This window comes from Temnothorax nylanderi, unplaced genomic scaffold, assembly GCF_030848795.1.
Source record: "Temnothorax nylanderi isolate EJ_2023f unplaced genomic scaffold, tnyl_v1.0 TNYL_tig0035_pilon, whole genome shotgun sequence".
Classification (NCBI taxonomy): Eukaryota; Metazoa; Arthropoda; class Insecta; order Hymenoptera; family Formicidae; genus Temnothorax; species Temnothorax nylanderi.
In genome coordinates, this window is record NW_027249097.1 from 476,938 (window position 1) to 492,928 (window position 15,991).

Below are 15,991 nucleotides of genomic sequence, written 5' to 3' on the forward strand. Positions count from 1 at the left end.
ATTAAAATATGCCTTACGCTATCCGGGATTGTCTTTTTTTTTGGCAACTTCGGTCGCAACAACCGCATAGAAAAGGTCTGGGTATTTCCTACAATTAAGGCAATCTCTTCCTTCGAGCCTGTACATTTCCAAATACGGGAAACGATCTCCATATCTTGTGCGTAACTCATCCATAGCTCTTCTGAGATCCGCAGCTTGTTGTGCGATATCCGAGAGGAAGATGGCTTTATTTACATTTATATTTTGTAAAGACACAAAGGCATCCATCTTTAGTATCCTCACCATCCCGAAATATTTAATCTCTATTTTAACTTCAGCCATCGCAGTTTTCACAAGCATAGGAGATCCTTCCGGAAGGTCCAGGGCGGCAACAAGGAGGCTTCTGGAGAGTGCAGGTCTCGATTCAATCCAAACCTGCCAAATCTCTAATGTTTTAATAAATGTCAGGTGTCGTTTTTGCAAAACAACACCCGATGTAAAGATGTTTTCTATTTCGTTTCGGTTACAAACTGCTTGCCATCTCTTTATAAGATATTCAGATCTGATCTTTTTGACGATAGTCATTAGTCCTGCCATGCCAAGAAAGACCAGGATCTGATCAAAGTGGATCATATTAGTAGCCATTTCTAGTGCTTTTGTCTAGCTCAGGTGTCATGTGCACCTGGCGCACGGGCACCTTTGTTGGTCGTGTTCCTAGTGTCCAACAAATGGCTGTCACTATCATCTCTTCAGGGGTAATTTTTTCGTCAGAACAGAGTATAACGTGCGGAGGTTCGATGTATGAGACTGTCTCTGTTGTGGGATGTTGTGGCAAACGGATCTCGCGCTGAATCGGCGCATACTTCATAGTGATGTTGGAAGATTCCGGATAATCGGACACTTAAAAAAATGTAAAGACACGAAAAGTATAGAGACCTCCCTAATTAAACTATTATAAGTATAAGGATTAATCATTTGCTTTCGGGGATCGTAATAAACAATGCGTCAATATAATGAATTTCATTTTAGCTTCATATGAGAATGTGAGTGCACAATAAGCTATTACGCTTAATCTAGGATTAAATTTATATTAATACTATACTGGTATCCTTTAGCTCACATTTTAAAGTAATACATCTATTCATTAGTTTCACAGATCCATTACTCTTTAAATTAAAATAAAAAAATTTGACTCATATACGAAGTTCAAATATGAATTACATTGACATATTACATAAACATATTCAAATTGTAATACGCGTGCATAATTAAACATAATAAATATTTCAATAAATAATATTGCGTGTATAAAATAATTATTAGCGATTATTTAATTCGTACGTGATAAATAAAATAATAATTAAATTACTTACTTTTTGATTGTCTCTGTGGTTGCGTCGTCCGATTCTTCTAATATTTCCTCCTTCTCCTTTTCCCAGACTCCTTTGTTGTAGCAAACAGTATTTGCAAAATAAATTTTTCTTTTAATTACAATTGCAAGCGCATTAATCATTGAAATATAAAACAATCGCACTTTGAACGGTACTTTCAATTAACAGCACGTGATTATATATTATTAGTGAATTGATATATTGATATCTCGTACCGCTTTCGGTCATTTAAGCCACTTAAATCGACAATTCGGATGTATTATTCCAAGTGCGCGCAACAGTACGCAGAAAAAACAAATATGCAACGGCCGCGGCCGTGTGATATGTAAGAATACCGATTTCTTGATTCACTACAAAACATACAGTTCAACATACAGTAAAATTGATACCTTTTCCGGCAATCCTCTATTCCTCTGTCATCAACTGACTATGGTCAGTGTGGTCTGTGACTCGCATCGCACTACTAGCGTAGCGCGCAGTCGGCTTCGCACTCTTCGCAGACGCTTCGCTCTCTCGAAGACATAACACGATCGAACAAAAGACCGGCGTATCTTCTCTTCACTCTTGCAACCGCCGATTAACCGCCGCTCGCGATATACATGTCTATCGGTTTCCCACTCACACACATACCACACACGTACATGCACGCATACATTCATCTCCTACATTACTTTCTGCAAAATTTTTGCGTTTCGAAAGGAATCAAATTATGCAATTTTAATAAATCAAGAATTTTTTCCTTGTGATTTTAATAAATCAAGAAAATGGAATTAAACCGCCGCGAAAAATGAAAGGACTCATTATGTTCCTGTGATTTATTAAAATTATGCAATTTTGCTCCTCTTCAGATGTAAAAATTTGAAAGAGAAAAATAATAATTATAACAAATATATAATTTTCACTTTCCAATTACAAGAGAAAGACGAATCTTAAAATTTAAATTTAGAATTAATCTATCATAATTTAAACACGCCGAGTAATTTTACTTATTAAATCAAGAGATGAGATATCTCCTCGCGATTAAATTTTTCATGAAAAATCTTGATAAAGAAACATTTATTTCAAATTCACTGAAGTATCCGCCATTAAAGTATTTTTTGGTAGCGACGAGTCTCCCTGTAATCAGTTTACCTAGGAGTTTTCAATGCCGTCTGCATAAGAGGGGATCTACGATTCGTTGGGAAAGTTTTCGATACGTTCTTTTCACGCGCGGTGGTTTTTAGAGAGCGGATGCTCCTGGGAAATCGGGCAGGATATCGAATGCAAGACCGAGTAAACAAGCTACTATTGAATGACGGTCGGGAGAAATTAGCGAAGTTGCGCCAAGATTTTTAAATAAAGCATCCGCGAAGAAAATGATAAGAGACACGAACTTTCTTCCCCGCTATCCCCGTCGATTTCTTTCCGCCGGAAAGATCCTTAATTCTTTTTTTTATTTTTTAGCGAAGAAATAAATCTTGGAACTTTCTTAATGGAAAAGTGAAAAAAGATTAGAAGGGTCATGATAACGTTAAAAAGATCCAAGTACGCACAAGGCGTTCACTGCGGTCTGAGAAGCTTATCCTCTGCGTAGTTCGTAGAAACTTTTTTTAAACTTTAGGTAGGTGCGAAATATCGCTTATTTTTATTTATTTTCTTCCTTGGAAGAATAATGCATAAGTTCTGTAGAATATAAATAATTTTTACATTTTCTCTATGTCAGTCTAAATAATTAATCAATGCTTTGCTTTTTTAAAATAAAAACTATAGATATACACAGAAACGTAGAAAAAGATGAGAATCTTTCTCTATCTTTAATTAATGTTAAGAATATTACAATAACTGCGGTGTGATTTAATCAAGGCTAAAGAAAAACAGATAAGTATAGCGTTTATGGCTCTTTTTTTATGAGTCTCTCAATTTCTCTTTAGAATTTTTATAAAACAAAAACGAAGCTAAGTGAAATAAAAATAATTACTTTGAAAATTTCGATATTATTTAGAAAATCTAATACTGCATGACATTTAATTCTCCGAATTTCAACTAATGTAAAGAAGCTTCATGTATAATACAACAATTTTCAAGTATATAAATATGATTTTAAGATCAATCATTTAATATAGCGCGACAACACCGCAATCATTAAGTTCATATAAATATATCTTCCTTGTAAAACCATTATACACTGTTGTTACATTGGCATAATACCCAAATATATGTTTCATATAAATCATTATTCGTTGAAAAATCAAGGAATATAATTATTTCTAAATTTTATATATATTCGCATAAGAATTTCATATTTCTTTTATATAAAATGATAAGTATTTATTCAAGTATAAAAAATTACAAGTACAAATGTACAAAAATTTCAGTACAACGTACAAAAGCTATTCTCTGGAACAAGTTTAAGGCTTTTTATTATAACAGTAACAGTAGTATATCTCATGGGCCTGTCACTATCATTCCATACAGTGCCCAGTCATAAAATACTCAGTTGTGTGCTTTATACGATAATATATATATATATATATATCGATTCGAATTCATACTACTTAGATGTACGCATCAAATTGTTTTATACTGCCAATATTCTTCTCATAAACACATTCTCCCGAAATCCATGTTGACAATAACTCAAGTTTCTCATCAAGTAATATAAAATCAGCATCGGCCCCGAAATTCAGAACGCCTTTGTAGGAATCGATACCGAGGGTTCTCGCGGGATGTAAAGTCGCCGCTTCTAACGCCTCGGCTACTGTGCAACCTGCAATTACATCATTAAGTGTTATACACTAAATAGAGATATGATGCAAAAATTAAATATAAGTATGCTACATGATGCAATCAACAAATAAATAAAATATTTCACGATTATTTCATTATTATAATATAATTTACCTGTAGCTTCTTTAAAGTGTCTTACACATTCGGAAAGCTCCGCCATGCTGCCACACAGAGTATTTGTTTCAGCGATATATGCGCATCCTTTACGTATCTCTATTTTAAACTGACCCAGTCGATGGATTCCCTCCTCCAGACCCAACGCTGATATCGCATCAGTTACAAGCACAAGGCCTGTGTAAGCATTTACATTTTAATTTTATTAAAATTGTAACATATCATGAGATAAATATAGGTACATAAACTGCGAACCTTCGGGATGCGTTCTATGAGCGATCCGTAACGCCGCAGGATGAGTATGAATCCCGTCGGCGATTATGCCAAAATGAATGATTCTTCCAGGCGGGATTTGATCGGACGTTAAGAGACCAACCAATCCTGGATCTCTATGATGGAACTATAATTTTAAAAAATGCTATATGTAAAATATATAAGTCGACTATAAATCTCTAATGTATTTTACAACTCACAGGCAACATGGCATTGAATAGATGAGTGATAAACGACGCTCCATGTATAACTGCTTTTTCTCCTTCATTTAAATTTGCTATAGAATGTCCTAAAATATGTCGTGTAAACTGAGTTAAAGAGAAATTTTTAAATCTACAAGATTCAATATATGCGATATATAAGAATTAAAATATAAAATTCCAAAACAAGACATCTTTACATTTAATATAGCATAGTAAGTGTATTATCATTGAGATATTAAGCTTTTGCTCCAAGCTCTAAACTGACTTTTTTGGTTTAAAAAAAAAACGTTTTTGATGCTGTCTTAAATCATAATCCCTAAGCTTTAAGCGGGCTGACCAGATCCCAGCTGTAAAGTTTAGAGTTTAAAGCATATTAATGTCATAACTCAGAGCTTAGAACAAAAGGCTTACACCTAGACCCAGCTAAAGCTTTAGCTTACCAAGAGATACTTTGATATTTCTTCTACATAACTCTTCAATAACAGATGTAGCATTTGGAATCTCAGGTGCTAATGTGAACATACACACATTGTCTAGATCACCATACATATCAGTGACCGATTTAAATCCCTATTAGGAAATCCCTATATATGTAAGTTAAGCAATACATTGAAAAATTCTGTAAATTTACTCAGAACAGATAATTATTACCTGATCAAATTTTCTGATACAATGTTCAGGATGGGCACCTTTCTTGACTGGGCTAATAAATGGTCCTTCTACATGAACACCCAGTACACCAGCACCGTGGCTACCTCCATTTCGCTTCTTTATCCTCGGTAAGATTTTGTGATACACCTCGGTGGGTGATGTAACCAATGTAGGACAAAAGGACGTTACTCCATGTTCTAGCAATCCTCTTGCTACTTCAGCAATACCACCTTCCACATCGTCAACATTGCATGAGAAATCTATGCCAAATCCTCCTGGCAAATAAAAATATTAAATATTAAATCACCTATTTACTTACAAAAGCATAAAATTATAAGATTCATTATTAAATTTTGAAAAATCTATAATATTAATTTCAACAATTCACGAGGTTCTTTGCACTAATAAAATATTTTTGTACCTATAACTCTATGTTGTTTTATAATCTGTATCTTACATCAAACACTAAGATTGCATCCAACTCCAATTTATGATATATAAATTATTAATTTTTCACTTGGCAAAGATAAGAAAAATAAGAAAAATAAGAAAAGAGTGAAATGTTAAGGATGTATGTACTTGATTAAATACCATTGATCTGTACGTCTATATACCCCGGTGAGATCAAAGCTCCGCCACAGTTTATCCTAACATCTGGCTTGATTTTCTCGTCGTAGAAAACCTTCTCCGGATTCACGATCTTTCCGTCTCGCACCCATAGGTCCTCCGTCTGAATCCTACTGTCGCGCAAGATTTTGCAATTGCAGAATTGCTTGAGAACACCGCTGTTGTTTCGCAACATGCTCGACGATCGCGTGACGAGAAATGACCCTGAGTCAACGTAATTTTATAAATAAGAGTCTTATGTCTTATCTGCGGCCGTACCCAAAGCATTATCAACAGTTATCAATTATGCGTATCCACGTCGCTGCTGCGAGCCAACATTTAGGCCAAAATGGCGATTGGTAGGCGAGCCTGGCGAGCTGGAGTATGATAACATTGATAACTCGTAACAATCGCAACGTCTGACAATAGACCGGCCGTCATGATAAGGGGTAGAGCACGGTCGTATAAACCAGGTATGGGCCACACGGTCCCCCCACCCCCACCGCGAGTGACCGCGAGTGCCCAGTTAATACGTGGTTAATATTAAACTCGATAGTACTTTACGATACGTACAAAATCATAGCTGATACAATTTTCTGTAAAGTAGAGATCGTGAGAAATAAAAAAACGTACGTACGAATCCGTACGAACAAATTCAATATAAATATATCGTCTGTCGCACGCAACAGCTGTTGCAACCATTTTGTTGGTTAGTGTCATGGCCGAACCTGGAAATCCGGATAGCCTCAACTCTTTTGACAAAGTTAGCGATCGTATCTAGTAGTGTATAGACATCTGTGCTTTGGAGGTGGTTGGACCGTTGGAGGTGTTTCCCTTGGCTAGCGAAGAGTCGCATATTTCGTAGTCTCGACGAGAATCTATTTCAAGCAAGTTACCGCAAGTGAAAAAAGTTTCTGTCTGATCATCTCGTCTCGAATAGATAAACGGTAAGACCGATTCTATTTAGATTAGCGACAGATTTGATTAATTAACCTCAAATGTCAAATGTCACTGACGTTCAATCTCCTTTTTTCGAGCTGTATGGAGTCTGTTTTCTATTGCTGAACTGGCTACATTAGTTCAGAGTTTATCATTAGGCCTGTTCTTTTCAGCTGAACTTCTGCACGGTTCATCTTTCCTCTTTTTCTTTTCATGTTGGAGAGAAAAAGATAAAAGATGAACCGTGCAAGAAGTTCAGCTGAAAAGAACAAGCCTTTATTTACACCACATTGGAAGGGAAAAGATAAACTCTGAACTAGCGAAGCCAGTTCAGCAATAGAAAATAGACCCATAGTTACAATTATCCTAATTTAGTAACAATTTATTAACAACAAAACAACAACAACAAAAACAGTTTGGAGCCGTTCTGTTTTCAATAAATGATATGCATATGCATATCAGAATATATCCTTCCAATCTTTTTTTAGACAATGGATGCATTTGGTGACAATTTTGTCAACGAACCTGATGTGGATCCAGCAGCAGAGTTCCTGGCGAGGGAGCAGGATCAGTTGGCTGGTTTAGAAGATGACATTATACCGATGGCGGTAACTCTGGCTGCAGCTGCGGCAGGTCAAAACGAAGGTAAATAGGAATTGATATATAAATAAGAAAATGTTTCACATAAGTTGTAATCACATATTGTTTATCTGTATCATATGTGTGCAAATATCGTAAACATAGACAATATGTCGTAGATGAGCTGTCTGGAAAATTTGGAAATCTAAAAGTTGGACCAGGAGGCGATGCTGAAGGCAGCTTCGAAATTGTAGATACCATCGGGCAGCCTGGAGAAGCATCAGCACCACCGGCAGCATCAGGTATGAGATGATTTTGAGATAATTATTTTGAGATCTCCATCTCCATCTTGAAAAGAATTAACTGTTATTTTATACATTTTTATGCATATAGAACCAGCACCTCCTCCGCCAGTTAAGGAGGAACCTGAAAAGATTAAAAAGTGGAGGGAGGAACAGAAGGCGCGTCTTGAAGAGAAAGGTAAGTAGTCAGTTTTATCGCTAAAATGTGATACATTTGTTAAGAATAGTATGGATAAGGGTGTAAAATTTTTTTTAGACGCAGAGGAGGAAAAAAAGAAGGAGGAATGGAAAGAAGCTGCAAAGAAAGAGTTAGAAGAATGGTATAAGCATCATGCAGAAGCCATTAATAAAACGAAGACTACCAACAGGTAATTTTACTGATCTTTTATCCTCTTTCTTCTCTCGTATATCTCTATCCTATAAAAAAAAAAAACAAGCTAAAACTGAACATTAAATTGTGATTGCTAATTAGAATCTTTTATGACCGTCTATTGAATTTTATTTAACAAGGCTTGTACCTAACAATAATGCAATATTTATATATTTAAAAAGATGGAGTAATATATATCGGAAACGTGAAATATTGTTGAGAGATATAATAAATATTGGACTAAATTCATCACATCATTTAATGTCTAAGTACAATTAATATGGATAAATTAGTCCAGTATTATGCTATGTATTAACTTTTGAAGTTTTTAATGTGTATATAATTATGTTGTTTCTATTTCGCTTCTTAGGGAGTCAGCCAAGTAAGTTAAAAAAAAAAATATCTTTATCCGCATGAGAACATGCATTACAATTCATGCATTGTAACACGATTTGCTTTGGAAACGCCGAGATTGTATTTGCTTAGAACGTGAATCAAGGATATAAAAGCGCAGTTTTCTCATTCTCTTCCTTTTTTTCGCTCTTTCAATTATCATATTGCTTCTTAACGAGTTACCTTGAGACTGCACTAAACGACATTGCATATAATAAAATTATCCTCAACATCGTCTTTACTTTAAAATATGCCTAAAATGACTGATTTAAAAGGCGTAAATGCATTTATTAATCTTTGAATGTTATCAATGATGAATTGTCAATCCTCTCAATTGTTTTAAAAACCATTTCCATAAACTGAAAGAAAGAATAGAACGTGTTAATTAAGCACTACTTGCTTATGCATAAGCACAACATGAATGTTATAAAACACCATGATTGACTCTGACATCGAGTCTAATAGCTACGCGTTCATATCACATAATAATTTAAGAATACAAATTTATTTCTACTTTTTTCTTAAGACTCTGATATACATTAATGAAATATATATGTCACTTAATTCCTCATTTCTTTCACATTACTAACTGATATACAATGTGTGGTTTGGAATTGGTTTAATACACATATTTTTTTTTTACGAATAGGAACGCAGAGAAGCAATTCGTCGCAGAGGCAGATGAGGTTGAACCAGGCACCGAGTGGGAGCGCATCGCCAAGCTTTGCGAATTCAATCCAAAATCGTCCCGCACTTCCAAGGACGTTTCCCGGATGCGTTCGATCATTTTGCAATTAAAACAGACACCGCCCACTCCCATTAACGCTTGATTAAATTGAAGACGTTATCCTCGCAATTAGACTTTGAGAATGAGTTATGGTAAATAAGCGAAAAAAAATGATTTAAAAAAATATATAATGCACATCGTGATCGCGATGATATTAACAAAATTCATAAATGTTCTGTTAAATAAGAGATAAGTAATATTATTATTATATATAATAAAAGTTATTGATAATAAATACATTATGAAGTACATGAGTAATATATATTTGCGTGAGATGTGATGGAGACGAGACAAACGGAAATCGGCGAATGTATTTTCCAGTAATGAGCATTTATTGTAACTATAAACGGTGAGCAATAAAAAGAAGTACACACTAATGATTTCTAAAGTTTGAGCACGAAGGCTCCTAGTTACAAGTCTTGTAAAAACACGTCTCAAAATATATCCCTCTCTTATCTTACCTCGAATACATTTAAGATTATTCAAGATACTTATCCAACAACATTGTGCAAAAAAGTTTATACATTTTATGCGATATTAACATAGCTTAAAACTTTTTGAAGTCAACATTAATTAGTAAGCTTCGGGGGAACTTAAAATTTGTTCTTTGTCATAGGATATAATCTATAAGAAACAGTTCAATCTCTCGTTAATCCAAAGTTTGGCAACTCAGATTGTCAGTATAACTATCTTTATTGTTATCTAATTATCTGTAAATAGTTTTTTCCTGAGGGATTTCAGGTTAAATCTGTAAAAAAAAAAGGAGAATTATGCATCATCATAAAGCTGAGACATCATCATTACTAACAATAGATTCATAAAAACAAATTTAATGTTTAAAGATACAATATTATGTACCTGCATGGATCACGTTTTATAGCCAGCTGCATATCGTGTCGCCAACGGTAAATATAAGGATACGTATCGGGACAAATCACAGATGAAAGTGCATTGTAAACACCATAATCTAATTTTGTTGGTGAAGACCTAAAAGCATTAACAATCAATAATCATATAAAATATTGCTCTAATTATTAGCATGTGATATATCATCAGTATTGTTCACCTTTGCATAAAGAAATAATAAAAGAAATTTATTTACCCTTCAATAAATATTTGAGGACCTCCTTCTTCTGCCATCTGCATGTCATCGAAATCGTCTTGAATAAGTTCTGGCGAGGATGGAGGTGTAAAAAATTCTAAGCTGTCTGCAAGATAAAAGATAAATAGTTAACGCTAATTTGATTATAAGATAATAAAATCGTGATTAACAATTATAGGATATCATAATTTCACACAGAGGAGGGAGAAGATATTATTTATTCCTTTGTGAGATGTAAGGGGAGCTAAACACGCAATACCTGAATCTTCTTCAACATTATCAATTTCGGTAGTTAATGAGCACAAGTATAATTTATCACATAAGTATTGTATATCGTTAATGGCATCCATTTCTTTTGGCGTCTGTTGGCAACTTACTGGTTCGTCTTCGCAACTCGCTGGCGCATATGCGTCATTAATCAGGTTTCTCTAAGAAAAAAAAATAGAAACATTAGAAGAATTGACTAACGTAAACACTAAAGACGTATTATTTGATACGTTTTTATACCGTCGAGTAAAATAATTGCTCATTATCTTTGAATCTTTGCTCCAAATAATTTTCGAGCTTCGTCAATCCATCGTCACTCCGAAAATCAACGAAATCTTTTAAGAATGGCCAATATTCCTTCCAAGGCACTTGACATTCCTCGGCAAGATCTCTAGAAAAATGTCAAACATCAAAGAGGAAACCGGATTATTTTTCATTATTATTAAAATAAATAAGTTACTATAAAGATACTATAAAGAAAGTCATCTATTTATCGTTTGATAACCTATCATTGAATAATATAACAATTAACTAAAAAAATTGTTGTAAAAATTGCGACTTATATTTCTGAATATTTAATATTTAACACACGCACGCACATATGGCAAGTATATTAGTATTATCACTAAGGATACAGTAATAAGTTTTGGATTTAATATCTGTATACCTTCCAACACGTTCCAACCCTTTTTCTGTGTCTTGCAGCCTCAGAGCTATACTAGGGCTATTCATAATACCGGGTGCATCGCCCTGTCCTTTTTTAGGAGTAATACGTGGTGGTGTTTTCCACTTTTTTCGAAATTCTATCGCTTGTGTCTTAGTCATTGGACCGGCAAACGCCCTTACTTCTACACGAGGACTCATGGGATCTCTATTCAAATTCTGTAAACAGTAAAAGTATATCCCACTTTTTATAAAACTAATATCTACGCTTCTTTCAAGATTTTGCTTATACAAACACATATACTTCAAGTGGATTAATACACATATACTTACAAGTGGCTTAATCGGCGAGAATGGTTCTCCGATAACAGGTGGACATGCATTGCCTTCTGTTCTTAACACAGGTACATAGAATTGATCTTCCAGTAGCATACGTATCTCATGCTTTAGAGCTTCATCATTTTGACACTTTCTGCTGCATATTAACTAAAATCGTGAGATATTATATATATATATATTATAGTATAAAATATTAAATAAAGAATTTGTTCCCTTACATCTATAGGCAACTGGTGATATTTGTTTGGCAAAGTTTTAATACATTGAGAATATGAGACAAGAACCCGAACAACATCCTTAAAACCAAATTTAACAGCAAAGTGTAACGGGGTCTCGTTGAGTCCTTTGTCCGGTGTATTTAAATATAAATCCTGTATAATCTGCGCAGGATTTAAGTAAGTTTTACATTTTTCTTCCCCAAAATGCCACTGCATAAATTTGGGATCCCCAACAGTATTCAATATAAATTCGCACATTTTCGGCTTGTTCTTTTTCGCCGCTATATGTAAAGCATTATATCGAGAGCCCATCTAAAAATATAATATAATTCTCTATAAGAAAATATAAAACATTTACTGCATAATTATGCAGTAATTCTAATATAAAATTATAAATAATTATAAATTATGTAAATTTGACAGATATGTATTTTATTACGGTATAATTTTTTATATTACAATTTCGTTAACATAATAATAATACATGTAAATCAGCAGAAATACTGATCACACGTAAAATAATAATATCTATAAATATTAAACTTATGTAAATAAAGATATTTACACTCTTTGCAATTATATATACTGCGACAAATGAGATAAAGTTTAAAGAAATATAATTGTAAATTATATATTTACCTGCAAAATTTCAGGCGTATCTCCACTGCCGATTAGATATCTCGGATTTTTCCATACGATATTCTCCACAGCCTCCAAGTCCCCATTCTCGACTAATCTTTTGAAAGCTATAAGTTCCTGCGTGGTTGGTGCCTTAAAATTACTCGACTGTTCTTGCACCGCAGCAACTGTCACAGGATGATTGCAAGAAGGCTGTTTGGATCCAGTCCTTGCGAATGCAACAGCATCGGAATAATTCTTAAAAATGTTAAAACGGTTATTCTTATGTGTCCCAGACACTTTTAAGGCAGCCTGCTTGTCTTCATAAACGTGAAGAGTTTCTGTAAGAGATAATCGTAATAATATTAATAATAATAATAATAATAATAGTAATTAGGGTTGAATAATGTACAATGAAAATAGTACAAGTTTACTTTTTGACATAATATGTTACTGGTATCGCTATTATATAATCTTATAGAGAATTACTTATACAAATATCATTTTATGTTATGTTAACCCTTCTTAATTTTAACAACTACGAAGATTTTCTATATGGTAAAGTATATTTAGAGAATGGTTCTACGTTGTCGTACAAAATTCTCAAAATTGTACAAGCTTCTACCATAAAATTTCTTTGTAAGATTGACAACTTAATCAGTAACAGACAATTTTCCACGTATAAAGAGAAAAAGAGCATTGTATTATTACATTATTATTCAGCCCAAAGATACGATACCAATAGATTAAGAGAAAAAATGCATTTGCAAATAACCAAAATTTGAAAAATATATTGTTTCCTGTAGATTTTGAGCTGTGTAAAATAATTTTTGGATATATCAAAATACCTAAAAAAGAGATCACATAATTCCTGCGTGAATTAGAGTAAACAAAGCACGCAAATGTGAAAAAATTTCCAAATTATACAGATATTATTCCCAATGTTCCTTCCAAGTTTATCTTGTTACAAAAACTTGTACCAAAAAATACAAAAGTATTAAAATCATATAAACTAAATTATATATATTATACACATAAAATGATAAAATGTCAACAAAAACAAGTCCATACAAACAATACCAATTTGGAACAAGCAAAAAGACTTTAGATTATAATTTGTTTGATAACACTAAATAGCAACCTTTGAAGTTCTCTCGTAAAATCATATTCTTTATCTCTCTGTCTCTTGAAAATTATCCCAGCAATTCTTGTTATTTTATAATAATTACACTTATACTTTTGATTTATTTCGAAACTGAGATGAATGGACGTGATTGTTCGGTTTTAAAAAGTTATAAATTTTATCAGAAGTCACGAGCGATCACGGTTGCAAGAAGACAGACTTCAAATCATAATCGAAAGGACTCGCTAAAAAAAAATCAACGATCAAAATCAAAATTATACACAAAAAGTTTTAAATTTAAATATGTTTACTCAGTGATGAGAAAAAGAAATAGCTTTATTCCAACATTTCACAACTGCATCACCCTCCCCTCCCCCCCCCCCACCCCCCGCCGTCAATTGAATTAGCGTTATCGAAAGCAGACTCTCGCGCGCGAGAGAACGCTACTTCTAATTATAACGAGCGAAAGGACGATTGATTAAACTACCTTTCCCATCTGACGGGTCCCTGTGTTCCATGTACACGGCATAGTACACCGTTGGGATCGGAAGGTTAGGACGCGCGTCGGACGCGTTCTCGGCCTCGGTCATCGCGTTCGCCGTCTCCACCGAATTTTCATTTAGCAAATCAACGACGAACTCGCGCGACGTTGGCGTCATATTCACCGCGCGACACTCCCCCGGCGCTTTTTCCACGTCGTTCGCTGATCACATGTTCACCGGGGATGACATTTGCCCGCAAAAACAGTGCGTCGAAACGGCGCGGTAGCGGTAGCCGCCGGGTAGCTCGATCGCGAACGGCTCCTCGTCCCGCGTCGATTCGTTAAAATCAATCTTGATTCCTGCGGGAGAAAACCCAAGAAGAGACCACACGGCGGAAATATCTCTCTCGAGCGGACAGTTGCCGCGATTTACGTATAACGGAAAAGATGCAACAGAACGAGATGTTAACAGTTACGTGTATAAAATACAAGAACTCTAGATATGCCGATCACCGAGTACTTCTATTGGCTGTCTTCTCCTTTCAACCGCCATTTTTGGACTTATCGCCGTTCTTGGTTCTATCTCTCTCTCACGTACCAATCCAGGGTCCGTTCTGTGTCACGCATATGCGCGCATTTTCTATCTATAGTAAACGTTACGTATGCTATAGATAAATGCGCGCAAATGCGTGAAACGGAACGGACCCCCAGACAAAAGGCCGGTTCTTTTTAACTAAACTTTTTGCGCAGTTTATCTTTTCTCTTTTTCTCTCTTAAAAAAAAAGAAAAAAACCATGCAACAAGTTCAGCTTAAAAAGAACAGGCCTAAATTTGCATAGCTGCATTACCATATACGCATAAAAAAAATTATCCAATCGCATTTTGGGTATACCCAGCAAACTTGCATAAATGCATAATAAACATATGTATATAAGTAAAAAATGGATTGGTCCATTTCTTTGTGCACATGTATATATGGACCAATCAATTTTCTTATGCATATGATTATGCAGCCAAATATAAAATACGACATATATAAAATAGACCAAGCATCCTAATATGCTTTTGCTATGGTGGGCTTTTCATTTAGCGATTCAAGTCGACACACAAGCGTCATTCTGTCTCTTTTCAACATCTAGTGAGCAACAAAGATAGAATGAGGGTGCTGTCACATGGCAGTCAGAAATTCGGAAAACGGAATCTCAGAAAAGTCCGAAATTTTTGTGACTGGGCTCCCCATGGACTGATATTTCCGGAATAAGTAAAAATTGAAAAAATTATTTTTATTGTTTTAGAAGAAAAAAGATACTTACCGTAGTAGTAGAGTCTATTAAAAAATAAAGCTTCGACGTATTTTTTATTATACTCTAAAATTATATAGAAATTTCTTTAATTTAAAAATATGTTAAGGTTAGAATGCCATTTAGTTTTCCGTAAAAGTCGTTCCATGGGGAGCCCGGCCCTTGAAAAATCGCACCGATCTTGCTGACTCTGATTGGTTGACCCCCTCTCCGTTACTTGTCCGAGATTCCGTTTTCCGAATTTCTGACTGCCATGTGACAGCACCCTAAAGGTGGAAGCACATAAAATTGCAGGAGCCATGAGCAGAATGCAGAAGTCACTGGAAGTCACTGCAGAAGCCATATGCGCATGCGCTATGGTATCTGCATTCTGCCCATGGCTTCTGAATTTTCAATCTACATAAACTATGCTTATGTATTTTTATGTAGATTGAAAATTCAGAAGCGATGGGCAGAATGCAGATACCATAGCGCATGCGCATATGGCTCCTGCAATTTTATGTGCTTCCACCTTAATCCTAATCCG

At 34.7% G+C, this 15,991-nt stretch overlaps 3 protein-coding genes and 1 long non-coding RNA gene across 6 annotated transcripts; 1 reads left to right on the plus strand and 3 right to left on the minus strand.

The window, feature by feature from the left end:
• Positions 1-36: 36 nt before the first annotated feature.
• LOC139771126 (uncharacterized) lies at positions 37-1,883 on the minus strand. The gene is made up of 3 exons (XR_011717874.1): positions 1,760-1,883; positions 1,353-1,422; positions 37-879 (listed from the first exon to the last, which is right to left on the minus strand). It is a non-coding gene; the product is annotated as an uncharacterized lncRNA (long non-coding RNA).
• Positions 1,884-3,644: 1,761 nt separating this feature from the next.
• Positions 3,645-6,205, minus strand: LOC139770983 (N-acetylglucosamine-6-phosphate deacetylase). Its single transcript, XM_071703358.1, has 7 exons — positions 5,969-6,205; positions 5,378-5,652; positions 5,167-5,296; positions 4,724-4,812; positions 4,506-4,650; positions 4,251-4,427; positions 3,645-4,116 (listed from the first exon to the last, which is right to left on the minus strand). Exons 1-7 carry the CDS (start codon positions 6,177-6,179, stop codon positions 3,905-3,907), a joined length of 1,239 nt encoding a protein of 412 aa, XP_071559459.1. The 5' UTR covers positions 6,180-6,205; the 3' UTR covers positions 3,645-3,904.
• A 583-nt stretch (positions 6,206-6,788) lies between these two features.
• Positions 6,789-9,602, plus strand: Clc (clathrin light chain). Of its 2 annotated transcripts, XM_071703367.1 has the most exons (7): positions 6,789-6,930; positions 7,411-7,567; positions 7,681-7,803; positions 7,895-7,981; positions 8,060-8,171; positions 8,544-8,555; positions 9,216-9,602. In XM_071703367.1, exons 2-7 carry the CDS (start codon positions 7,414-7,416, stop codon positions 9,394-9,396), a joined length of 669 nt encoding a protein of 222 aa, XP_071559468.1. In that variant the 5' UTR covers positions 6,789-6,930; positions 7,411-7,413; the 3' UTR covers positions 9,397-9,602. The 2 variants fall into 2 exon arrangements, with proteins under 2 accessions (XP_071559468.1, XP_071559469.1); XM_071703368.1 differs by lacking the exon at positions 8,544-8,555.
• Positions 9,603-9,662: 60 nt separating this feature from the next.
• On the minus strand, positions 9,663-14,710 carry Ankle2 (ankyrin repeat and LEM domain-containing protein 2). 2 transcript variants are annotated; one of them, XM_071703356.1, is made up of 10 exons: positions 14,171-14,710; positions 12,582-12,901; positions 11,943-12,254; positions 11,719-11,871; positions 11,390-11,604; positions 10,963-11,113; positions 10,715-10,883; positions 10,456-10,561; positions 10,212-10,340; positions 9,663-10,101 (listed from the first exon to the last, which is right to left on the minus strand). In XM_071703356.1, exons 1-10 carry the CDS (start codon positions 14,340-14,342, stop codon positions 10,056-10,058), a joined length of 1,773 nt encoding a protein of 590 aa, XP_071559457.1. In that variant the 5' UTR covers positions 14,343-14,710; the 3' UTR covers positions 9,663-10,055. The 2 variants fall into 2 exon arrangements, with proteins under 2 accessions (XP_071559457.1, XP_071559458.1); XM_071703357.1 differs by having other exon boundaries at positions 12,582-12,818; positions 14,171-14,709.
• Positions 14,711-15,991: the final 1,281 nt, after the last annotated feature.